The 26,337-nt window shown below is 37.0% G+C and overlaps 2 protein-coding genes across 7 annotated transcripts; one reads left to right on the top strand and one right to left on the bottom strand.

Annotated features, from left to right (window-relative positions):
* Nucleotides 1-7,869: 7,869 nt before the first annotated feature.
* On the bottom strand, nt 7,870-12,753 carry LOC122071373 (protein PATRONUS 2-like). 3 transcript variants are annotated; one of them, XM_042635714.1, is made up of 6 exons: nt 12,542-12,753; nt 9,030-9,165; nt 8,671-8,934; nt 8,545-8,588; nt 8,300-8,425; nt 7,870-8,068 (listed from the first exon to the last, which is right to left on the bottom strand). In XM_042635714.1, the coding sequence occupies exons 2-6, from the start codon at nt 9,121-9,123 to the stop codon at nt 8,024-8,026; spliced, it is 573 nt and encodes a 190-aa protein (XP_042491648.1). In that variant the 5' UTR covers nt 9,124-9,165; nt 12,542-12,753; the 3' UTR covers nt 7,870-8,023. The 3 variants fall into 3 exon arrangements, with proteins under 3 accessions (XP_042491648.1, XP_042491649.1, XP_042491647.1); XM_042635715.1 differs by having other exon boundaries at nt 7,870-8,425; nt 9,045-9,165; XM_042635713.1 differs by having other exon boundaries at nt 7,870-8,425; nt 12,542-12,743.
* Nucleotides 12,754-16,748: 3,995 nt separating this feature from the next.
* On the top strand, nt 16,749-23,906 carry LOC122071388 (putative disease resistance protein RGA3). Of its 4 annotated transcripts, none has more exons than XM_042635731.1 (6): nt 16,749-20,271; nt 21,745-21,800; nt 21,931-22,134; nt 22,250-22,532; nt 22,965-23,125; nt 23,583-23,906. In XM_042635731.1, the coding sequence occupies exon 1, from the start codon at nt 16,935-16,937 to the stop codon at nt 20,202-20,204; it is 3,270 nt and encodes a 1,089-aa protein (XP_042491665.1). In that variant the 5' UTR covers nt 16,749-16,934; the 3' UTR covers nt 20,205-20,271; nt 21,745-21,800; nt 21,931-22,134; nt 22,250-22,532; nt 22,965-23,125; nt 23,583-23,906. The 4 variants fall into 4 exon arrangements, with proteins under 4 accessions (XP_042491665.1, XP_042491668.1, XP_042491666.1 ...); XM_042635734.1 differs by adding an exon at nt 20,456-20,626 and having other exon boundaries at nt 22,965-23,906; XM_042635732.1 differs by adding an exon at nt 20,456-20,689 and having other exon boundaries at nt 22,965-23,906.
* The last annotated feature ends 2,431 nt before the right edge of the window (nt 23,907-26,337 follow it).

Below are 26,337 nucleotides of genomic sequence, written 5' to 3'. Positions count from 1 at the left end.
GGATAGGTAATGTCTGTAAAGTGCTATATTTTACCCTAAATAATTGAAATAATGACTAAATGCAAGCTATGGATAAAATATTATCTACACCTATAGTATAAGTGTGAACAGAGATTCCCTCGACTTAGGGGTGAAGTCGTCATTTTCTTCTCGCACTTCTAGAGGAAACAGGATTTTGAAAAATACTCGGGACCTTTTAAGGTTCCCCACCACTATTCTAGTCTTTATATATAAAGTTCCTTGGATTTTGGGGATTTTGGGGGAAAATCAGGGTTTTGGTAGCATTTTGACGGAATCTATGGGTTTCTACCTATTCCTAGAGGTTTGGGTAGAACTTTAAGGCATTTTTGGAATTTCCTAAAAAATAAGTACTTTTAAATTGTTTTTCAGAATTTCCATCTACTTTTTTTCTCTTCCATTGGAAATGAGGCCTATTTATAAAAAACTAAATTGAGTGGCAATCTTATAACTAAGTGGGTTTTCCAACTTGAGCAAATCGGCCAAGAGCTTCGCAGATCTGCTTAGGGCCTTAGGCCAATCAACCAAGCCTTAGGAAGATCGTTCGAGCAAGGGGGCGGTTGTATCCTCCACCTAATGTAGGTTTGAACTGCTTCTAGGGTTTTGGGAAAGTTTTGAACTTTCGAGAGTGATTTCAAGGGTTACATGCATCAAAGTTTTATACACGAGATATCAACATAATCGTCTCAATAAGTACTATCTAATAATATGAAATTTGATCTCTCTTATAGCTAAATATTAACGAGAACCAATAAAATTGGGAATTTTTTTGTATTAGCAAAGTTCCAGGATTCCCAGGAATAAAAGCAATCACCTTTGGTCACCTCCACACTATTGGCTATCATTTGTGATGAAAAATAATCAATTAATTTATACATAATAGTTCGATACCCAGACTCCATGATTTGGGTTAACTTGGAAAGGGTAATAGGGTTAGGGTTTTATTAGGAAAATCATATCCTTAGCAAGTGTACTTACTTCGCCTCCGCCCATATATTATCATTGTCAAAAGAGGGACAAAATTAGGTGTCTACATAGTTTCATCACGTCTCCAACCACGTTATGACAAAGTTCATTCATAACTTTCAAAAGTTAAGCGAGATGTTCATGAAAGGCTTCTCGAGTAGTAAAGCCCTTTAGAAGACCCCTGCCAACCTAATGACTGTGAAACGACGAAAATGATAATCCCTCTGAGCGCTTATGAAGTGCTTCAACTAGGAGAAGCTTGAGGTAACGGTTTTGAACCCAGATGTGGAATTTGCAGCCCTCCTAGGAGGAGTCAAGAATAAAAGCCTCAATTTTTCATGGTGGAGGGAGAGTTTCAGGAGCTGTCGGACTTAAAGGAACGATGCAACAAGTATATCCATGTGGAAGCAACCATAGAGGCACGAGACGAAGATCTGAGGGGAACTCCAACAAGAAGAGAACGTTGAAAGACGACAAAGGGATGCCTGAAGGTGAAAGTAAAAGGTGACGGTTAAAAGAAAGCTGAGGACCAGCCCCCCAAAGAAGTTGGATGCATACATTCCACTTACCCATAAGAGGGATGATATTCTAATGCAAATTAAGGACACCCAGAATGAGAAAATCCTCAAATGGCCGGAAAATATGGGCAAGCACACTGAGAGGCGAGACTAGGGCAAGTATTGTCACTTTCATTGCGACCACGACAAAGATATTGAAGACTGCAGGCACCTAAAGGGTGAATAGAGAGCATGGTTCAAAGGCCTACCTCAATGGCTGAAGGGAGGACTTCCAAGGTGATCGAGAGAGACACAACGACCGTAAAGATTGTCGGGTCAATCCATAGAATAACAGAACGGGGCGCCACGACGTAAGAGGGTCAAGAATAGGACACATGTCGCGCATAGTTAAGTAATTGGCAGAGAATTAGTGGATGAAGAATTAGAAACAAGCCAAATCCATAAGACGAGGACCAATAGTTTAGAAAAACAAAGCCAAATAATAATGGAGGAAAAAAAAAATAGTTTTGAAGTAGGGATTGTCATACTTTATATAGGAGAGGAAGTGACTTTCAATGGGTGTTTCCACAAGCCATGACTCTTTCATAATATATGTCGATTGATCATTTAGTTATGCTTTCCAATAGTCATACCTATTGGTCACTTAGGTGCTTATTAGAAAGAGACAAACCTCTCTAACACATACTTGGATGAAACAAAATCATATTTTGAATCTTTAATTTTTAATACTATTTGAAGTTTCCAACATTTTTTTTTTTTTTGGGAGTGGGTGATTTGATAAGCTGAAACCCAACTTCTACAAGAAGGGTTTGTCTAGTTGTAACCTAGGTAGGTTACAAAAGGCTTGTAACCCACTTCTAGTTACCTAAAAGTCCTATAACGTGAAATAAATGATTGGTTCAAGAGGATTCAAAAAGTAATTTCATGTGTTTATATTCCCAATAAAAACTTAAAAGCTACTGCACCGCTTTTTATGACAAAGTGTTTAAAAAGGGTAGAAATGGAATTTTATCCTCAAATAGACCCATCACTATGTTTGGAATCTCAAATCTCAATTCCACGTCTCTCTAAAGTCCAACATGGAATTGAAAAAAAAAAATTATACTAACCGTTGGGTGATTAGGTCTATTGCTTTGAGTAAGGGTGTCCATTTTCAATTCAAATAGGTTGGACTAATCAAGAGAAACGTGAAAGAACCTTTATCGATTTGAGTTTTTATCAACTCGGTAAAAAATTGAATTGGACTAGATCAAGCAAATCGAAATCGTAAAAAACCTTATAACAAATTAAAAAAATTACTAAAAGATAACATATTACCTACAAGAGGCCATTAAGTCAACTCAATAAAAACCGAACCGGTCTGAATTGAAATTGAACATTGATTTCAGTTTGGCCTAATACTAGATAAAATCTATATCAAAGTGACCAAAATCGGAAATGGATCGAATCAATGACAAAAGCCTTATAATCAGTTATTCTGAAACAGCCTGGATAAGTATTACTATGGTCGATTTGGATCGAAATTGATTTATTCAACCAATGATTTTAAACTCGAAATTGAGTATCAAAACAATCCCTCTAGTGATTTCAATTCTAAATTGACCATTTTAGAACTGACGGAGTTGGATAGTTCACGACCAATTCTAATTAAAATCAGCTAATACTAGAATTTTAGCTGAAAATCAAAGTGTAAATTGGTCCCTAATGATTCCAGTCTGGATCAGATCCGAATCAATCACAAAAAATTCTAGAATTGACACTAAATTCTAAAAACCAACAGCCCAACCCCAAAAATCCTAGATATGCCATTCTATAATGATCAGAATTGGGATTGATCTGAACTAGCCCAATCAACTAGGGATTTTAAACTTGGAATTGAGATCGAATTGATCATGGTTTCAAGTATAGGTCTAGGATCAGTCGTATCGGCTGAGACGGATCCTCTATCCGGATCAATTATTCGGATCGTTTCAGGGGTAAAATAGGTAAAAAGTAGTACCTTTTATAAAAAATCTGGGGTAAAATAGACCGATACCCACCGATCCAGATCGGTATTGAATCGGCATCGACAGAGACCGATACTGGTTCTCTACATCCTTGGAACTGATTCCTATAAATTTTGATCCAATCGAATCAAAATCGGACTGAAAAGAACCTTATAATCGCCCTCAAATCTTAAGACCAACGATCTAGTCCTATAAACCTTATAATCGATTTTAAACACGGAATCAGAGATCAAATCAGTAGCTGCCAATATCAATCCAAATCCAAATCAAATTGGAATTGACCAGAATCAATCCCAAAACCCTTAGAATCAACCTATAAAATATATTATAATTACAAAATTTCATATGTCATCATTATAGTAGTACCAAACCTACAATATTGCTCTACGAAAAGAAAAAAAAAAAAGCCTACAATATTTCCATTTGTTATCTTCTTGGATTTTAACTTTCTTGAAAACACTAGCATATTTAATATAATTGATTTCTTTGGAGAGGGAGAGAGAGAGAGAGAGACATGATTAGAACTATATTACCGACCTCATCTCTAATGCACAACAATAGAAATTATTGCAATATAATTGATACATGACTTTTTGGGAAGAGGTTTTGTTTTCTAAACTTCAAAAAACAAAAATGAAGTCAACCAGAAGTTTTAAACCCTAAAACCCATAAAAGCATTGGACACGCCGAGAAGAAAGAGAGCCTTTACCTGACTCATTGGAGATGATCTCGCCGAACTTTATGCCATAAAAACCAGCAAAGGTAACAGAAAGATTCGCGAGAAGGAAGACGATCAATTGGGGCGAGGGGTTGTTCGGGTTGTTTGGGAAGAGTGTATTCATTCTAAAAAAAACCCCTCGTTTTGCCATTTAAATCAAAGTAACGATTCAAAAAGTTGAGGTTGAATTTACTTTTTTGACCTTAAAAGCAATCACAAAATGACAAAATAATGGGGACACAGTAATTTACTTTTTTGACCTTAAAAGCAATCACAAAATGACAAAATAATAAGGACATAGTAATTTAGGTTACAAGGCTTTTGTAACCCGATCGGTTACATTTAGACATACCCCTATAAGAATCCTCATTCAACTAAAAACCCATCTGGTTTCTCAATGTACAGATTTTCTTTTAGAGTTTTATTCAAGAATGCATACTTCACAACCGTCTGAAATACTATGAAGCCTCTGTCTACGCAAGAAAATCACAATTACCTCTAATCTCGCAACTGGAGCAAATGTCTCCCTAAAGTCAATAACTCTACCTGTGTGTATCCTTTGCGCACTAGCCTTGCTTTGTTTATGACAACCTGCCATCTTCATTTAAATTTATCCAGAAGACCCATTTTGATGTCAATCATATTCTTATCAATTGCCTTTGGTACTAACTCTCAGGTCTTATTGTTTATAATTTGGTTCAGCTTCCTCCATTGCTTTTACCCAACTTACATTTCGGCATGCCTCAACCACTGATTTGTGTCCAAGGCAATAGAGAAGGGAGCAAGTGTTTGTCATCATTCTGTTGGTCTAGACTCCAGCTCTCGGATCCCCAATAATCTGACCCTGTGGATGGTTCTGGTGCTCAATTTCATCCTTGCTCTAGTACTTCTAGAGTGTGGATCAGGTTCTCGTATGAGAATCATTCTCATACGAGCTGATCCACATAGATAGAATCCATCTCAGAGTTAATTGTTGGGTGGATTCCGTCTGTACGAATCAACCCTGTACAAAAATTATTCTCCGTTCTCGTATGAAGACTTAATATGCTCTCATACTTCTAAGCCTCACATTCATTATTTTTTTCATTGTGCTCTTTATCTGAGGGGTTTTCTTAGTTTACATTTATAGGCCCTTGTGCACACGCAATAACTGCTGTCTATATAAAATACTTTCTCTTATGATAATGAGTTTTAGGTGGAATTGACAAAATTGAGAATCATAAGATCTAGAGGCATCTTATCCTACGGCCGGGAGTAAGTTGTCAGATTGATGTAATCAAACCATTGAATTGGAATCAAGTTGCAGTTGACATATTTAAAAGAGGAAACTTATATTTTAAGCTCATCGAGGTTTAAGAGATTGTAGCTCAATTGTCATGAATTGATGCTTTGGTTTCATGGGTTCCACTCCCAAGAGGCACTATATATTTTATGCTTTAAATTATAATTATAATTATAATTATAATTATAATTATAATTATATTTATATTTATATTTATATTTATATTTATATTTATATTTATATTTATAAATATTCATATTCATATTCATATTCATATTCATATTCATATTCATATTCATATTCATATTCATATTCATATTCATATTTATATTTATATTTATATTTATATTTATATTTATATTTATATTTATATTTATATTTATATTTATATTTATATTTATATTTACTCGAAATATTCATTCAAAGCACCTGTAGCTCAGTTTAATGGTAATTGAAGGCTTCGGCCTTGGTCTTGCGGGTTCAACTCCCACCGGGTGCAATTTTTATTAAAGGCTTCTTTTTAACACCTCAAATTGCCAAATACCCCTCATAAAGTGCATTAGTGACATCTAGTTCTCCTCTTAAAACCAACCCAGTGTTACATTTTTTACCAAAAAAAAAGGAAGCTACCCACTTGTGTGTGTCTACTCCCCACCTTATGCGCTGAAAATGCCTTCACGCATTATCTCGTTGGTATACATGTACAGCCAACCCCTTACTGGCCCAAGCTAAGTATAAGCTTGATGCTTTCTTGCTTGCTCAGAGCTTAAATCTTCAAAGTTTGGGGAACTATTGTTGATAACATTAGGATGTGTTTGGTTACATAATTCATTAGAGTTTTATTTTGGATTTGGCAATGAGTCCATAGAGAGTGTTTCTATTGAACAGTATTTATTTTTAAGATTTTCTGGAAAGCTGTTTAGCTACCCATCCCGATTTTTGTGATTCTGTTGAATCACCACTTAACATGAACTATTCATATGAGGGTTAGGATTATGTGTGTCTAATATGAGTTTTTCTATTTGCCTTATTTCTCAAATGAACCACATTTAGCTTTACAAGGTGTTTCAAATGAATTAGTATTTCTAAGTAGAACCAAGTCAAAAAAAAAAAAAAAAACAACTTAAAAAAAAAAGAAAAGAGAATCACATTTCACTAGAAAGACTTCCTAATAAGCTTCTTTCTACCTATTTTTTGTCCGTTACTTTTTGTTTAATCTCCTAATCCCACAACAAAGAGGCCCAGTTCCTTGCTGTAGGAGCACCTCTAGATTGAAATGTCTCTAGCATGATGGAATCAACCACCCTATTTTTTTGTGATATCTGTTGTACCTTCTTCTTGGTGGAGGAATGTTCTCCCCTACCTTGTTCGTGTGAAGTCAATTTCAGCGTTGGTGTGTTGACTTGTGAATCTCCGAATCACCATTAATGTTCAGGGTTTTTGGAGATACTGGATTTTAAACTGGTCTTCTAACTCTGAAGGACAAGGTAGTAATAGTGGTCAAGCAGTTGAACTAAGTGCTTTGCTATGGTTACAGCTCAAAGACATGTCAGGTAGGGGTGTCAAAACCTAGACCGAACCGATAAAACCGATCCAAACCGAACCGACCAAAATCAAACCGAATGAAACCGATATAAAAATAAATGATTTATTATATAAATTGGTGAATTGACTATCCATTTTTAACAATATTAGTGAGAATATTTTTTATTGTAAGGAATTGTTACAAATCAATAGAGAAATTGATTTGTAAATTGTAATAGCGTTCATTTTGTGATTTCAGTATTAATTATCTTCTTAGTTATCTTTCCCTTACAATGATAAACCATGATTTAATCATAAATTTAAAGTGTTTTTTTGGCCAAATCTTGTCACTACAAGTTATGAATGTAAGATTTTACTATGGTTCAAGCCCAATAATAAACCGATATTAACCTGATATTGAAAAACCGAAACCAAATCGGACTGAAACTGAAACCGACCAAAAACCAAAGTTCCTTATCAGATTGGTTTTGGTCTCCATCATTCCTAGGCCGAAACCGATTCAACCCGACTAAAACCAAACCGAACTGACCGATTGACACCCCTAATGTCAGGTGGAATGCTGGACAATGGAAAAAATATAACATTAGTTCCACCTGGGGTTTTGCAATTACACAATTAGCAGTTCAGCAAAGACTTCACATCCAAGAAACTATTCCATCTGAGGGCTATATATTGATACTGATTGGGTTAATCATCAAGGGAATTATTTCTTTGTACATTTCTTGGAGTAACCATGTCTAAAACACAGTTTTTTGTACTACTTCAGAGTACAAAACAAGAAGCAATTGGGGGGGTGGGGGGAGAGAGAGAGAAGAATATATAACTATTTGCTATATTTCATCACAAGAAAATGTAACTCATTCAATCATTAGCATTAGCTTGTTCAAGATAAACCCAAGTGGATCAAATTGCATTGGGGAATGAAGATAATCCCTATTTAGAATGCCGGTATCAACTCCAGATTTGGCAGTTAATCCTTAGCATCTGACTTGAGAGAAAAATCAACAGTGAGTGCCTCAAATCATACTGGGGAAGGAGGACAGTCCTTGGGGAATATTTGCTATATTTCATCACAAGAAAATGTAACTCATTCAATCATTAGCATCTAGCTTGTTCAAGATAAACCCAAGTGGATCAAATTGCATTGGGGAATGAGGATAATCCCTGTTTAGAATGCCGGTATCAACTCCAGATTTGGCAGTTAATCCTTAGCATCTGACTTGAGAGAAAAATCAACAGTGAGTGCCTCAAATCGTACTGGGGAAGGACAGTCCCACAAAATGGAAGAGTCTCTGCTCAACCATGCTGAAGGCTTTGACAGTTCAGGTGATGGTATCAACTCCAGAGACTTGGGAGGGCTACCAAAACCAGCCTGCAACATACAATGGAAGTAGTATTATTAATTATGCTTCACCATCCACATGTAAAGGATATCAGAAAGCAACAAAATCGAAAGACCTAAACATTCTCAATAGACATTAAATTACACACCTTTGATGTTTTGGACTTTGGAGATGTTACTGGAGATACTATCACTGCACATGAAAGACCATCTTAAATGCTCAAACAAATAAGTGAAAAAGATATTACTATGTACATGAGGAGCAGAATTAGTACCATGATCTAAAAAGAATCTGTCCATATGATACCGATCCATAGCTGCTGTCCGTGCCTCTATGCACTTTCTGTGATCATGCAAACACATTTCTTCAGCAATATTGAACTCCTTCAACTTATTATTATTCTTCTTTGATGAGGCCTCTTGCCGAATGTGAGATGAGTTGGAAATATCATTGAGTGCTTTCCGATGGCCAAGTCCTCCTCCTGCTCCTTTCTTCTTGGATTCTTTAAAACTATTTGCTTTTCCATTCACAGAAGCCCCTAAAAAAAAAAAAAAAATTCAACTTGCAACATAATGTCAACGGTTCTGATGGTTTTCTATCCTGTTCATAAAAGAAGAAAAAAATGTTCAGCACCTTTATGAACAATACCCAAATTCTTTTCTTTATGAAGGATACCCAAATTCTCATCTTGAAAGATCAGCTTCCCTTGTGCTCGTATGTTTGCCATTGGTGGCTCCTTTTATTTTGGACCAACAAACTTCAATATGCCCTGCAAGTATCATCAACACAAGTACATCACTACCCAAAGAGAAGAAAATTCAACACTAGGATGCACATGCAGAGATTGTAGTTTCCATTACTGGAGATGTTTGAGACTGGCTTCTGTTTTAGGTGATGATAGATTGATAGGGCAAAAAATAGTGGATGTATAAATAAATAATCAACCAGTGAACAACTAATATTAAATACCTGAATACCGCAAAAGCCCACCCCCCAATAAAATAGAAGAAAAAGTTGTGGATGTATTCAAAAGCTATACCGTATTCCCACACATTCATCTCAAATATTTCTACACCGAAGTCTTTTTTTTACCCTTCATCTTCATCTCAAATATTTCTACACCAAAATCTTCTTTTTACCCTTCATATGATTCCATTCAATCTTATTTCCATTCAAATTCTGTATGAGAGACACCATCGTAATTTGTGACTATCTATTTTCCTAATGTGTGATAGATAGTGTTGAATTTTCAGTTCGATCCTGCTACAGGATCGCCTTAATGAAAGCTGTATCAACCGTCCAGTTCTGTCCACCAGTTAGCCCTCTAGAAACTAATTCATGTTGTGTTAAAGCAAGTTCTTACCCATGATCCATAACCGAGCCTATATTAAAGCACAAGACAACCAGCACGCAAGGAGCGAACACATTCTTTCATGCTTCACTTTGCTTTTTTACGTTTCATTATTTCTGGACTTTTTTTTTTTTTTTCACTGAACTGTGGTCAGACAGGTCAAAACCATTTGAAATGGCCAAAAACAAGAACCGGGCTTTTCTGGTCAGTTGTCCAGTATGGTTTAAAAACTATGGTATGATATATACTGTTAAACCTAATTCTTCTACAACTCATCAATTTAAATTAGATGAAACACAAGGAATATAATGTAGGCAAGGACAAGCTAAGAAACTATTTTAGAAATTTAAGACATACAACCTCTTGCTGGAATCTACGAGATTTATATAGGGAACAAATATGCAACTCAAAGAAATATTAATTTTCAGTTAAAATTTGGAGAGACAATAAATTAGGAGATTGAACTAGAAATTAAAAACAATCTAGATCAGAATTTAGATTAGGAGTAAATGGAAAGAAATATATTGGAAAGTTACGAAGACAGAAAAGGTTAACTAGAAGAAATCCATTATAATAAAAACAAGGAAGTAGGGTCTTGAAAGAAAACTGATAGAAGTTACGACATAAATCAGGATTGCAGGATACTCTGGTCAAGTGTCCTAGGCAAGTTGATATATCATTTCAATAATCAATCTGGGTTTTCTATTGTAGAAAACTATGAGCAAAATCATAGAGCAGAATTGATTTTAAATGCCTGAAGTTGCAAAATTACCCCCAACTTAAGTAAAAGCCTTCTAATAGCTAGAACCATGGGCCCCTTTCTGGCCAGAACTTGAAGCCCCAGCTTTGACCCTTGGACTAACATTATGGGTTTAGGCTGCCATAACCTATCTTGTTTGTTTATCCAATCCATCAGCCGCTGCATCAAAATCTATCGGTTAAACTACAACCTCTTTTTTATAATGGAACAGTCCACCCACCTCCCAAAAAAGAAAGAACATTGATATTTCGGATTAAACTAGAATCCTTGTGAATTTCATAATGTCCTACTCTGATTTTGTTGAATATGAAGTTCAGCTTGTGGTTTTTTCATTGGTGCTTCTCCATTATGTAGGTGAAGAAAAAAAAAAAAAAAAGGGATCAATGAAAGGACATTATAAATTAATTGCGCTTTTTCCTTCTAAGGTCATGAAAGCGCACAATTCTGATTTGCCTTCCCTTGTCACGTCTATGATAAAGTGAGAGATCCATTACTTAGATGAAATGTAAAAGGCAGCAGTCATTTGATTCAGCTTTCTACTTTATTTGCCAGGGGGGGGGGGTCTGAAAACTGAAGTACAACACTTAACACTTCCATCCTGAGATAACCTAGAAAGGGATACAGAAAAACCATGAGGCCTACCCCCTTTCACATACTTGGCTTGTTTTAAATACATTAAGGGATCAAAACACTCACAAATGTTCAGGACCACTGAAGGAAAACAACTATCAGGGGAGCAATCACCTTAAAGGAGAAAATTAAGAGCTTTGAGAACATATCTCAATATTCTAGAAATTTCCACAATTTCCCAATCCCAGAAGGGCATGCTTAAGATATAGTCATGCGAAGAAAAGCTTGTCAGATTTCTTTCCTTGGAAAAATGTTCTCCGGATATTATTTCAAATGAACAAATCCTGGGAAGAGAAAAAATGACTTATTGAGTCCTTTCAGTCTGAGAATGCCATATGGCTGTCTTATATCAAGAAGATTGAAAAAGAGATTGATTATAATTACTTAAACTTCTGACAGATTGAAAACTCGCAAGCCTTCTGGCAGATTCAAAACTCACAATTATCGCTGAACAAGAATGTTTATACAGAACATCTGGGACTATACTTTGTTTAACTCAAGAAAGACATGTGTTTTTTGGAGGGGGTGAATCACTGACTCAACTTTATAGCACCAACAGAAAAGACTTGTAAAAATAACAGCTCATGTTCTCTCACATTCACAATCCATAATGCATAAACAAATTACATTCAATATCTTCTCCATGATTCCATCCTGCTAAATTAACCATATTAAGAATATAGATCTTCCTTCATATTTCCTATTCCCTCTCAACTCTCAGTTTTATTTGATAAACTCCACAAACCTTAAAAATGTAAATTAACCATATTAAAAACATAGATCTTCCTTCATATTTCCTATTCCCTCTCAACTCTCAGTTTTATTTGATAAACTCCACATACCTTAAAAATGTAAATTTAAAAAAATAAAAAATAATGAAGATCCGGCTAAACAATTCATTGATTATAGTTTGAAATTATAGGGCTAGAAGAAGTGTGTATGCAAGAGGGTTGATGCAATTTTAAACAAAGAAAGATTGTAGCCAAACCACCGAGCAGAATAAATATCTAAAAAAATAAAAACATAGATCGGAGGGGGGTGGGAGAGAGAAAACAAAGAGAGAAGGAAACAAAAATCAAATATAGACAAGATATGTATAAATGAAAGAATTAATCATAAAATAAAAGAAACTGATCGAAGTGAACAGATCCCCCAACACTCAGATAAAGAACAAAAACCCTAACTGAAAACCTAAGGCTTTGACAGAGAAATAAGAGTGAACCCAAATCAATCGGTGAATAGTCGTTAACAAGATTCAGAAATGTGAACAGACAACCAAAGAATCCATATAGATTCAATAATAAGACTATGACGCACCAAAAACAAAGGGTAGATTTCAGGTATAACCCAAATACCTAGGATCAAAACTCGAAACCAAACTGAAAAGAGAGAGAAGGGCCTTACCAGGATACTTTAGATTCCGGAAGATCAGATTCTAACCAGACTTCAGATACGATTTTCGATTGATCAATCGATTTTCCAAGGAGAGTAGAGAGAACGAGATGGATTCAGTGAGATTCAGAGTGGCTCCAAGCGCTTTAAAGTTTAAAATCTTACTACAACTGATTCATTTAAACGGTCGTGTCTCAAACGGTCATGAACTTGCCTCGGTCATTGTGGCCGATTCTAACGGGTCGGCCGGAGTCTTTTAATTAAGACTCATGGTCATATAAAGTATTAACCGTAGTTAGCAAATTTAGGGGTAGGTTTTGTGCGCGGATCTATGTCCATAGGGGATTCGAATCCTCTCTTGAGTGATGATCGCTAAAGTTGTGCTCATAGATATTTGGGTGATTAATATGTGTTCAGATGTTGATCCAATGGTTGTGCTTTTATCGATCAAAATAGAGGTTTTGCATTAAGAACTGTTAGATCAATGTCCAGATACATGTCAATCACCCCAGCAGTTATGGACCAATCTGGATGATTAGCGCTCAATAGAGGAGCCGGATCCATTCATGGGGGTATTTTTTTTTTTTTTTTTAAACAAAAATGCTGACGTGCGTCACACACAGGTTCAACATCGTTGTTACAGCCATCAAATAACCATGGAATGGAAGTTTGCCAATTGATCACACACGTCTGTGACTTGGTTTTTCTATCCAAGGTGCCTAGACACAAGAAGGGCAAAATGACTATCCCCCATTAAAATCCCACCCCTATTGGATTACGGTACACACAATATTCTCATTGGCTCCCACACTGATGTAAAATCCACACAACTTGACAATGATCTCCCTCCCAACAGAATTCATGACAAAGCATAGAATGGTAACGTTCTTTCTCCCATGGACTCACTTATATAATTGATTTAAATGATTTTACTTTTACCAAACTGTTTAGTAAGTCATGAACATAATTGTATTTTGATATCACTTAATAAATGAAAATACAGATAAAGAACCTATCCAATTGTGTGCCTCCGCATCAACATCTAGGCCAATGTATCCATGGGAGCACGCATGGGGTATCAACCTATGGGTAAGATCATCATTTCATGATATCTTATGAGAGGGTGTAGGGGAACGCATTTAGGTAGCATTCTATTTCCTTGAAAATAATGATAGTTTTATAAAGCCAAAAGGTGTGTATCCCCTGGGATTATGAAAGGTACCCCACCTTTTGGATGTCTGATTTAATCTTCCCATTTCAATTCGCAGCCAAATACGATATTATTATTATTAATTTTTTTTTTTTGTATTCATTCAAGCGTTGGCGAGGAGCTCTTGATAATCATAAGGGTTGCTCCCCTCTGTCTTTGGAGTAAGCTATGTTTGCCCAAAATGTTGGGCTGTTTGGGTTTCAGATAAGCTTGCTAGGGGATTCTTGTTCTCTCCTACTGATTTGTGAACGCAGATTCTTAATTTGAGGTACTTCATCATACTTCTGTTCTTGACCCATCAATTTCTCAAAAGAATGGTTCTCTCATCTAGAATGGCTTTAGCTCATGTGTCATCAATCTTGGAAAACTTAGACACCGTTTGATAGCATTTCTGCTGTTTCTAAACAGCAGAAATGGCTTTTCACGTTTTCAGAAACAAAAAAAAAAAAAAAATTTGGAGTGTAACAAACCTGTGTTCTTAAAATGTTTTTTACAGACATAATACCACTAAAAACCCAATAGTATCATCAGATGCCCAAAAGGGAGAAACGGTTCTGTTGCCTCTTTAGGTAAATAGTCTGAAAGATTACGGCGCACACACCAACTTTTTTTTTTTTTTTTTCTCTCAAATTGACTTGTTTCGTCAAAGTCGGTTTTAGAAGTAAATTTTGATTTATGTTTCTAGGGTGAAATGGAACAACTTTATCAATCGCTTTTTAGGTTGTTTATCCGTTTTCGGGAACAAGAAAACACAAAAATAGTAGAAAACTGAATGTTTAGGCACCGTTTGATAACATTTCTTTTATTTCTGTATTTAGAAATAGTAGAAACGGTTTTTCACATTTTCAGAAATAAAAACGAATTTTTTGGTGTTTGATAAACTTGTTTCTCGAAACATTTTTTATAGACATAATACCACTAAAAACCCAATAGTATCATCAGATGCCCAAAAGGGAGAAACGGTTCTGTTGCCTCTTTTTAGGTTTAAATAGTTGAAAGATTTATCGGGCACAACAACTTTTTTTTTTTTTTTATTCATTTCTAAAAATGGTAAAACAAATCTGAATAAACATAAATTTTGATTTATGCTTCTAGAAACGGGTGAAATGGAACAATTTCATCAAATGTTTTTTAAGTTGTTTCTCCATTTCTAAGAACAAGAAAACATAGAAACAGTAAAAATGGAATATTGTCAAACGGTGTCTTAGTTTGTCGTAGGAGTTTGTAAGATTCATCCTTACTTATTTTCAATGACCCTTGGGGGTAGATTCTTTTACTAACTTTGTACTACTTGTCTCTTGTCAAATTGAGTTGATTGCAATTCTATTAATACTTTTATTAGTAAAGGCCATTGGCGCCGTGACCTCTTGATTTGGTTCTTCATGGTTTCCTCGTGAGTCTTTCCGTAGTAAATTTGTTGATATATTACTTTTCAATCATCAGGCCTTACCTTATGTGGATCATTCAATTGTAATATGTGATTGCTAAGCTGATAGTTCTTCTGGTCTTGCTGGTTGGGTTGAGGTTTTTTATGACTCACAATTTAGTTTTGTCTTCATTAGTTATGGTTATGCATGAGATGTGACGAGTCTGAAAATCAAAAGCATCATACTGCGTTTTTATTAAGAAGATAAATGAGAATGTAATTTGTAAAGAACCTTTGCTTGTTTCTATAGCTCGTAGGGTTGCTTTTAAGTAGGAGTGAAATAGGGTCGGGTTGGGCTAGATGTTTTAAAATCCAAGCCCAACCCTGAATCCCTTTAATTGGACCCAAGCCCGGCCCAACCCTACTAGGGCCTTAAAAATTCAACCCTAACCCACCCTCGAGGGGGGCCGGGTTGGGTCGGGCTCCTTTCATTTGTCCCTTTTTTTTTTTTTTGAACATACGTCTAATGCCAAGACATCATTCCAACATATTTTTTAAAATCAAAAGTAGGTGATGAGTTTATACTTTATAATATGTTATGCATTGGGTGTTTTAAAGTAAAAATGTGAACGGTGTGTACATGGAACATTATAATGTATTATATTATAACCTATGTTACAATGTGTATATATTATAATAATATGTATAACTAACGATGTAAAAAGAGTATATGGGCCCGTGGGAATAGTCAAGCCGAAGGCCTGGATACCCGTCGTTAGTAAAAAAAAAAAAAAAAGATATAAAAAGAGTATATAATCAGGGACTCAGGGTTAAAAGTTAGGGTTGGGTTGGGTTGGGTTGGGTTGGGTTTGGTTGGATTTGGTTGGATTGGGTCGGACCTAGAACTCAACCCGGGCCCGACCCGACCTAACCTAGGGTTGGGGGTTTCAAACCTAACCCATCCTTAGGATAAAAAAACTTGGGCCAAGCCCTGTTCAGGCTCAGGGCGGGTTCGGGTTGTCAGGGCTAAATTTTCATCCCTACTTCTAAGGCTATTAGGATCAGGACTTCTACCATAATAGATCTAAGGCCCTCTTTGGTATTATTTTTCTTTTTGATTTTTACCTATTTAATAAAAATCAAAAAATTTTTTTTTTTTATCAAAACATAAAAATGGTTTGATAACTACTTGACAGAAATAGTTTGGTATTCCTATATGTGCAAAATGGTTTTTTGAGGAAATGGGTAAAGAGATGCTCCCTTCATCCATCTCCTTGTAACTTTCTTTCGCCATTTTGGACTAAAGAATAGGGCACAAGAAACTTGAATTTCATAAAAAAAAAAAATGCAACCAAAACCGGTTTTATGAACAAAAATAAAAAGAAAAATGAAACTAAAAAAGCCTAAATATTCATAATTTTATATTCTAGTACTTAAAATAAAAATAAATAAATAAATAAATAAAATGAAAAAAAAATAGAAACTGAGCCATACTCAAAACTGATCCCTGTGAAATGGGGAAAATGAATTCCTTGTCAGCATTTTTTCTCCGTTGTCAAATTGGAGGGGTGTCGGTGCGGCCACATAGTTGAATGGTTGATAGTCCACAGTCCATGGTCCACACTAGGACGAGGGATAAGTCAAAAAACAGTGACTGCGGAATTGAGAGAGACACTGCTGGGGCGGTGCTTCATTTCTTGTTTGAAGTAGTGAGAGATGATTTTTCTACCAAAAAATTGAGAGATCATTTCACTATTTCACATATCAAACACAAGTAAACCAAAACCCTCTCTGGATTTGGGTACCATTTTCCTCCTGAAACAAGAACAATGGCTCTGGGAGATGCTTTTCTATCTGCTACTATTCAAGTAGCACTTCAACAATTGGCCGATCCCATCTTACGTGAATTTGGGTTACGGTTGGGTGTTGAAAAAGATCTGAAAAAATTAGCAAGAACACTCTCAAAAATTCAATCTGTGCTCAACGATGCAGAGGAGAGACAGATCAGCGATCTGGCAGTGAAGATGTGGTTAAATGATCTTAAAGAAGTGGCTTATGAAGCAGATGACATACTAGATGAGGTTGCGACTGAAGCTCTGAGACTTAATCAGGTACAGAAATTGTTCTCCTTGTCTAAAGATTTCTTTTTTGAACTTGGTTTAGCGCCTAAGATAAAAGAGATCTGTGAGAGACTAGATGAAATTGCTCAAGAAAGACATGAACTTGGTTTGAAAGAGGGTTTTGGGGCAAATCCAATTGAAATAAAGAGGCCACAAACAAGTTCACTTGTAGATGAATCTTGTGTTTTTGGTAGGGAAGCTGATAAAGAGAAGGTGATAGAGTTGTTGACATCACCTGATTGTGGATATGATGTTTCTATTATTCCGATAGTCGGCATGGGTGGACTGGGAAAGACAACCCTTGCTCAAGTTGCTTACAATGATAAGAAAGTAGAAAAGCATTTTGATTTAAGAATGTGGGTTTGCGTGTCTGATGATTTTGATGTTAAAATGCTCACAAAATCAATCATAGAGTCTGCAACTAGAAAAGCTTCTGATCTTATGGACTTGGATGTGTTGCAAAGTGAACTTCAAGAGAGACTGAAAGGGAAGAGATTTCTACTTGTGTTGGATGATGTGTGGAGTGAAAGTAAGAGCGATTGGGAAGTCCTTCGCCTTCCATTTCGCGCTGGAGGTAGTGGAAGTAAGATTATTGTAACTACTCGTAGCGAAAAAGTTTCATCAATCATGGGTACTATGGCGGCACATCGGTTGGAGGCTTTATCTGATGGTGATTGTTGGTCATTGTTTAAACAGAGAGCATTTGTGGATGGGAATGCAGAGGCCTACCCAAACTTGGTAGCAATTGGGATGGAAATTTTGAAGAAATGCCAAGGTTTGCCTTTAGCAGCGAAGACGCTTGGAGGGCTATTACATGGTAAAGAAGAGGAGTATGAGTGGGATATGATCTTGAAAAGTGATTTATGGGACTTGAGAGAAGATGAAAAAGAGATTTTGCCAGCCCTTAGACTCAGTTACAATTATCTTCCTTTACATTTGAAGCAATGTTTTTCCTATTGCTCTATATTTCCCAAGGATTATGAATTTAACAAGGAGAAGCTGGTTTTATTGTGGATTGCTGAAGGTTTTGTCCATTCTAAGGGAAGGAAACGAGTGGAAGATGTAGGTTCTGAATGTTTTGATGATTTGGTTCTTAGGTCTTTCTTTCAGCATTCTAAAATCGAAGAGGCAGTGTTTGTCATGCATGACCTCACCCATGACTTGGCCCAAATTGTTTCAAAGGAAATATGCTTTGCTGTGCAGTGTAACGACTTACCCAGTATCTCAGAAAAGGCTCGCTATGTTTCCTTGCTCATTAACACATCCAAGCCAATTCCATTGGAGTTCTTCAATACATCAAAGAGTCTGCGAACATTTTTGATTCTAAGCAGCCAATACAGGCATGAAATTCCTGATATGAAACTCCCTGATGATCTGGTTGTGAGCTTGAGATTCTTACGTTCTTTATATTTGAGTGATGTCCCTATCAAGGACCTACCATATTCAATTGGAGATTTGAAACATCTTAGGTACCTAAACTTGTCTGACACTAGAATTAAGGATTTACCTGGCTCAGTTTGCAGTCTCTACAATTTACAGACGTTGATACTTAAAAATTGCAGTGAGCTTTTTCAGTTGCCCAAAGACACAACGAACCTAATTAACTTAAGAAATCTCAGTTTAGTTGGATGCTGGCATCTTGCATCCATGCCTCCTGAAATTGGGAGATTGACTTGTCTGCAAACATTGGATAGGTTTGTTGCGAGTGAAGAATCTGGTTGTGGGATAGGACAGTTGAAGAACATGATGCAACTCCAAGGATCACTTTGTATTGATAGGCTTGAGGATGTAGCTAATGTTACTGATGCCATGGAGGCAAATTTGAAGAATAAGCATTACCTCCGTAAGTTGGTTTTGGAATGGAGCTGCAGAAGCTATTTGTCAGATGGAATAGATGAGGATGTACTTGATGGCCTCCAGCCCCATGCCAACATCGAAGAACTGAGGGTAGACAATTATCATGGATCTAAATTTCCAAGTTGGATCGGAGAATCGTCGCTCTCACATCTAGTGAAGATTGAATTCTTCCATTGTGGCCACTGCAAAATCCTCCCACCTCTTGGGCGACTACCATTCCTTAAACATCTCATTATCGATGCAATGTATGGATTGGAAAATGTGGGTTCTGAATTTTGTGGTGATGGGGATGTACTGGGCTTTCCCTCATTGGAGACGCTAAAACTTGAAGATATGACAGATTTGAAGGAATGGAAAGGAGCAGAGAATGGAGAGTTTCCTTGTCTTCATGAGCTTATCATTATGAAGTGTCCCAAGCTGACTATTCTTCCAAGGTTTTCCTCTCTCCAGGACTTAATTTTGGATGAATGCCATGAGAATATACTGAGCTTATTGCCTCACATGACCTCTATTTGCTCCTTGAAGATGTCGAATTTTCAGAAGTTAACGTCCCTACCTGGAGGCTTTTTTCATAATCTAAGTGCACTCAAAGAACTGAAAATCCATCATTGTTATCAGCTTTTGACATTGCAGAAGGTGGGTTTGCAAGACCTTAAATCTCTTTCCCACTTGGAAATTTTGTGCTGTCCTAAACTCGTGGGCTTGTCAGAAGGGCTTCCTACAACACTTGAAAATCTCTCTGTCCATGTATGTAGCAATCTCAAATCCCTACCAGAGGGGCTACAAAACCTAGCATCTCTTCAGGAATTGGACATTTACAAGTGTCCACAACTGGCATCCTTCCCGTCAGATAGGCTACCAACAATGCTTAAACATTTAAGGATATCCAAATGTTCAAATCTCAACTACTTGCCTAGGGGTTTGCGAGACATAACTGCTCTTGAATCTTTGGTAATTAGAGGTTGTCATCAAATAATATCTTTGCCAAAGGAGGGGCTGCCGACCAGCCTCCATTCTTTAATGATCCAAGAATGTGAAATACTAGAGAAACGGTGTCAAGAAGGCGGTGAGGATTGGGTGAAAATATCTCACATTCCCCATATTTACATTGGAGACTTTTGAATCAGTTTCTCAGAGTGTAAATGCTGTTGCTATTCAAAATCTAGAAGGGAGGGCAAGAGGCATTGAGGTACTCTTGACATTCAAAATCATTGTTATAATATGCGATTTCTGTATTTAGCAATACTTCCATGAGGATTTTTTTCTTTAAATATTGATGTTCTAAAATTGTATTTCTGAGATTAGTTTGTTTTCCTGTAAGTGCTGAGTATGCTTCATTAATCGATAATAATATAATATGTCTTTGTTTCCAGAAATGTGGTTGTTCTCTTGCTGGTGTTACTGAAGCATATAGGGACAGAGGTTTTCTTCACTTCACAAGCTAAAACTGCAAATGCAGACTAGCTGCATGATTAGCACCTTATTCATCGGGCCGATCGACCACAACCCGATGGATCGACCCGCGACTTGGAGGAGTATATAATGTACTATCTTCTTGTTGAGCAAGTAGTTGTAATTTTGGGGGTTTTTTGAGCTAGGGTTTCAGAGTGAGTTTTCTCGCCGCTGTTTAGATGTAACCTCTCTTCTACATAGTGAAACATCTTCTTATTCGCCTGGGGACATAGCACACCACATCGGTGTGTGAACCTTGTTAAATCTTTGTGTGTTGTGCGGATATGTGTTTGTTTATTTTTGTATTTGTGGGTGTTTGCTATAACAAAACTGAACAGTTGGCATAAAAATAGCAAAGCTGGAGATCTAATTGGGGTGGGGGTGGGGGTGGGGAAGAAAATTAGGAGTGAAAACTGGAAATACGTATTACTTATAAATCATTTTTCTTAATTATTTCTGTTAAATTTTATTAATTTTAAGTTGGTTTCTGCTTTCAAGTTTCATTGACATTCTCTTCACAACTGGACTCAACAATAATTGAAAAATTGAAAAATTGAAATTATTGTTATAGATATATGTAGAACACAATCATCCCAAAGGAACTGTGTCAAAAATTTACTTTGAAAAGGCTAAATAGCTGTTTTCCGGAAGTTTCAGTGTTGGTCCTACATATCCTACGTCAATCTGGAGTGATCACAGCAAGTCAAACTGTGGACCCTTTTTTTTTTCTGACAAATTGGATGGTTACAAAATTAAAGCCATTCATTCAGAACTTCCTTCTGGGGGATCTATTGAGTGAAATGTACTGAGTTGTGATTTCAAGTCTGTGCATGTGGTCCTGAATTCATGATATTCAATTCTAGATGGTTCCGGAGAAATTAAATGTATGTCGTTAACCTTCATCGGTTGGATGCTTCTGCCTGAATTAGTATGATGGCCAGAATTTGAACTGATTTATGAGAAATGTCATGTGAGAGTGAGACTGACCTTCAATAAGTTCAAATTTGAAAAATGGTGGTTTCCACCTACTCTCTGCTTCCAACCCAACTTCCAATCATGGATTCTCTCATGTACAACCAGTTTTGTTTCCTCTTGAATCGATTTTTTGCATTTATGTTCATAATTTTCTCTGTATGCATGTGCTTTTTATAATTTCCCATATTTAAATATCCTCATATACTTCTGTTTATTTCTGTTCTTATGGAGTCAGGCTATTGAATTTGGACGGGAGCTTGCAAGCAAATCATTCTTTCAGCATGTTCTTGAGTAAGTCCTTTGAAAATTTCCCATCCCTAACATGTGTTTAATTTTTCTTTGAAGCGAGATTGGGTCTCTGTCTTGGTTTTCTCCCTGATGACTTCTCTTTGTATTCTTCATGAAATCTTTCCTGCTCTAGAGAGAGTGTTTATGAAGATGGTAATCATTTGTATCGGCTCCTGGATCATGATTACATCATATCGTCTCAATGCCACAACCTTCCAGGGGAAACTCGTTAAACCCAAGCCAATGGTAGAAATTGTATCAAGGTTATGATTCTTGTCCTTTGCAGTCTTTGAAGCTTACACTATTGAAGATGGAAAGCACGTTAGGAGTTTGCAAGGTTAGTTGGGACAGCAAATATTAACATATAAGATCACAGAAGTATCTGAGTACCAACATCTACTTGTTTTTTCTAATTTGCTTCTTGACATTTTCTGTTGCTATTTTTGGCACAGGCACTTGAGAACAGTTGAGGAACTTCAGAGGGTAGAGATGCAGGATATGTCAAGGGAGGAGAAACCTGTTTTCTTCATAAATCTCTACAATATGATGCCCATTCAAGCAATCTTGGTATGGGGCTATCCTGTTGGACAACTGGAGCGAGGAAGGTTTCTTGGGACTTATAAGTATGTTATTGGTGGATGTACCAACTCCCTTTCCGGCATCCAAAATGGCATCTTGAGGGGAAACCAACGACTCCATACAATCTCATCAGTGTGAAAAGGCAGACGTTTGAAGGTGACATGCACCTCCCCGTTTTTTTTTTTTTTTTCCTGGGTCATAGCACTTTTGGGTAATGGATTATGATAACTCAACTAAGCCAAAACCAACTAAATGATAACACAACTAAGCCTAAACCAACTAAATGAGGTTGGCTACAAGAATCTTGCTTCACCTTTCAACTTGATTCAGGGCCATACTTTTATTAATCCTAGGCCATAAGCATGTCTTTGTTCTTTGAGCTCCTCCATTCTCAACTATCACTCCCCTCACCAGTGTATTGAAGGACCTTTGTTCCACATGTCCATGCCAGTATGCCACCTCAAGCTACTTCCAAAATTTTCTCTGATGTGTTTATTGCAAATCTTTCTGGTCTTAGCTCTCATATATCTTGACATCCTCATCTCAGCAAAACATAGTTTTTCTTGATTGGCTGTTTTACTGGATCAGGTAGCTCTTCCCTTTCTGGAACCTCTTGTTCATTTTGCACTAGTACGTGGTACGCAATCTGGGCGAGCTCTTCGATGCTAGTTACCTGGAGATATTGATTGATAAGGAGCTGATGGAGGCAGCCCGCAATTTTTTAAGGAATGAAGGTCTTATTGTTGATGGTGAGGCCAAGGTGGTATCAGGCTGTACGATACTTAGATATTAAGTAGTATTGGAATAGTCCAATTGATACTTTGGCTTGTCATGTTTTGCCCCGGGCAAAAACAGAACGGTTGGACAGAGTTTTACTATCAAATGTGAAGTTAGGACAGGAAGGATGGTAGTTAATTTGACCTATTAAAAGCATGGTGTCTGCGCCACTTTGTTCACATAAATCATTTCTTGGTTAGAGAAACCATTTTGGAAGATCGACTGAAAGGGGTTTTGTGTTCATGTTAGGAATGACAATCACTATTTTCACTCCTACAAGGACTACACTATTTGGTGGCATCATTGGCTCATTTAATTTTTTGTTCTGCTGCTAGTGACTGGTCACACCTTGGATAATTGATATCTGTAATAATTTAGAAGATTTCTATAATTGTTATGTGACATTCTCCTTCCACCTTTATCCTTCAGGTACCCTGGGGATTTTGGAAAGAATGAAGTGGAAGTGCTGAATCTTGAATGTAAATGAGAACCTCTTTACGGGTCGTCTCAACTTGAAGGTGGGTAAAACTAGACTGGAGTGTTTGTATTAGCCCTAATCAATCTGATGGCAAAAGCCTCTCCTTGTGCAACCGAAGCTAATTAAGCACTCAGATAATAAAACATCCTTTTGAAGACGGCACTCATGATTTCTGAAAATAACACCCAACCTGCCAGCAGCTTTGATGGTTAAGCTAAAGACATGGAATTGGTTCCTTTATTATTGTTATTCAATGATCATTTTAATTCACAAAAGTTGCTATTCTCAAGAAGTGATTTTAATTAATGGGGAAGTGAACTCTTCCTGGTTGCATGGCCTTAGTCCCACATTATTGCGGGGGCTAATGAGAGAGTGCTCAAAGGCATGAATAAGAGATGGGTTTTTTTGGAATTCACATCGGTGTCATTTCACGGCCTTTTCTCCAGGTTCTCTCAACATGAGGCGTAGGCCATGCTTCTTCACATAAGATATTTATTATTTTTTTCTCTCCCGTCAGAAGAATTAATGTAAATGATAAAAGATCGCTACTGGTCTGGCACCTATGACACCTAGACTGGGTAGACACAAAAGGGTCGTTGTGCTCTCCGCCTCTCCCCTGATGTGTGGGGAAGATACTCTTATGTACCTCCTCATTGGCCCCATGTGTTGGTGCTGCTTATGCCAGACGAGCATAGTTCTTCTGATAAATATGAAATAACCATGCAAGGAGGTGTTGCCTGCATGCCCTGCATCTCACGTTGAGAGAATAGTTTCTCTTAGAATATAAAAGGTGTACCTTTTCCCTTAAAATATAAAAGGTTCTCAAAACGGTAGTGAGGCATTTAAATATATTTAATACATCCTAATTCATGTGCATGTGGGGTCAAAATTAAAATATAATTATTCATATCAATATACTTGGGAGGAGTAGTTCTCTATTTAGGATCTATCCACTAACAGACCTTGAGTATATGATCTCTCCATAACAGGGGCAGATATATTATTTCATTTAGGAAAGAGAGATAGACAGACTAACAAAAGTGCTAGAGTATGCTATGCCCCTAGAAAAAATTCATTTTCCCATTTAATTAAGAGGATTGAATTCTTTGTCCTGATACTTAATGTATAACAGCCCTCTCCTGTATCTATCTCTATCATCCCACGATAGGGGACATATATATCATTTCAGAGGGAGAAGAGGGATGGACCGATGGACACAAGAGGTGCTACGTACTTAAATTAAAATATGAAATTTAACACGTGGTCGATTGATATCTTTCCCACATAGAAGAGTTTTTCTCTTCAATAAGAATTTAATTTAATTTTTAGTATTAAACTCTGATATCTATATTTATATCATTGTCTAGAATAACTATGTTCAATGAATGATGAACCAATAGTGACTCCCCCCTATGGTCGAGCTTCTTCTTTCTTCCCTTTTTAACAGCTGCGTTGCAATCAAACTAGTTCAAGACACTCTCTCTCTCTCTCTCTCTCTCTCTCACACACACACACACATTTGGCAGGGGAGTGTGTTTAGGATCTGACATCTCTCCATAGAGCCTAGGGATTAGAAAGTGATCCTAGGGCTGGGAGGACCTGGGAACACGTCCCTTAGTCACCCTAGCCCTATATGATCACTCTATTGTCTTAGTCACCCTAGCCCTATATGATCACTCTATTGTTCCGAGGGTCTTTGAAAAACACCTTGAGTCCGATTACTGATACACAACTCTAGCATGCTATGAACATTATGTTAACACGGGACCAAATCGTATAGAATGTCTTCCTTAGGAGAGAATGGATGTAACAGATATTCACCAGAAATCATCGCAATTGTGTCAACTATTGCTCTTGGGTGAGAGTGGGAAGGGAAAATCTTAACCAGACTTCATCACCTTTAATACTCACTTGGGTTATTCCTCAAATCACAATCACTTAACCCCTGAAGCATGCAATCCAATCTATCCATTCCAGAACTCACCAGATATGCCCCCGCCACTTAATAACCTACTAATCTTTAGATTACGTTTGGCCCATCCTACCGTATCCCTACTCTAAATTTAAGTTCGGTTGACAAAGAGGCCAACAAATACTCCTTTACTAAAAACCCTCTCTATAGTAGTAAATTTCTGGTGCTTTGTTTTGCCACTTGACCAACATTTAGGGAAAAATCTTTGGCACTGGCAACATGTCAACAAAAGCCACACTTATGCCAGTAAATCCTTAGTCAGTCGTCAGCTACGAATTTTAAATCTGTATATTAAGGGAAAAGGCTGGGACGCTGCTGGGTTCTCCCACTTGTGTCGCTCTCTCTCCCTCTCATTTGGAAACAACTCTATGCCCATCCCATTCTAGCCCTCCATTGGTTGAGCAGCTAGTTCTACAATGCCCAAACCCTCTACTTTATATAAAATACAAGAGCATTCAAAATCAAGGCCACTACTCTCATTCCATGAAATGGGCTTAGCCCCCAAGCTTTCAATAATGATAAAAGCAAAAGAAACAGGGCAGTGAATCGTCACTTGAACTACATCTTCAAACTGGTTTTGGCGAAGAAGCCATCTATTAGCTAAAGCAAAACCTTTTCTTGCTGCTATCCATATGGAAAAAGAGACTAACTAGGAACCTTGGGCTCCCAACTTTGATTAACTGTTACCTAGAACCACATTACCAACAGGGTGAGAAAGCACTCATAGAATCATA

Source organism: Macadamia integrifolia, unplaced genomic scaffold (genome assembly GCF_013358625.1).
Source record: "Macadamia integrifolia cultivar HAES 741 unplaced genomic scaffold, SCU_Mint_v3 scaffold_216A, whole genome shotgun sequence".
NCBI lineage: Eukaryota > Viridiplantae > Streptophyta > Magnoliopsida > Proteales > Proteaceae > Macadamia > Macadamia integrifolia.
Note: the sequence above shows the minus strand (reverse complement) of the source record. Positions and strands in the feature narration are given on the sequence as shown.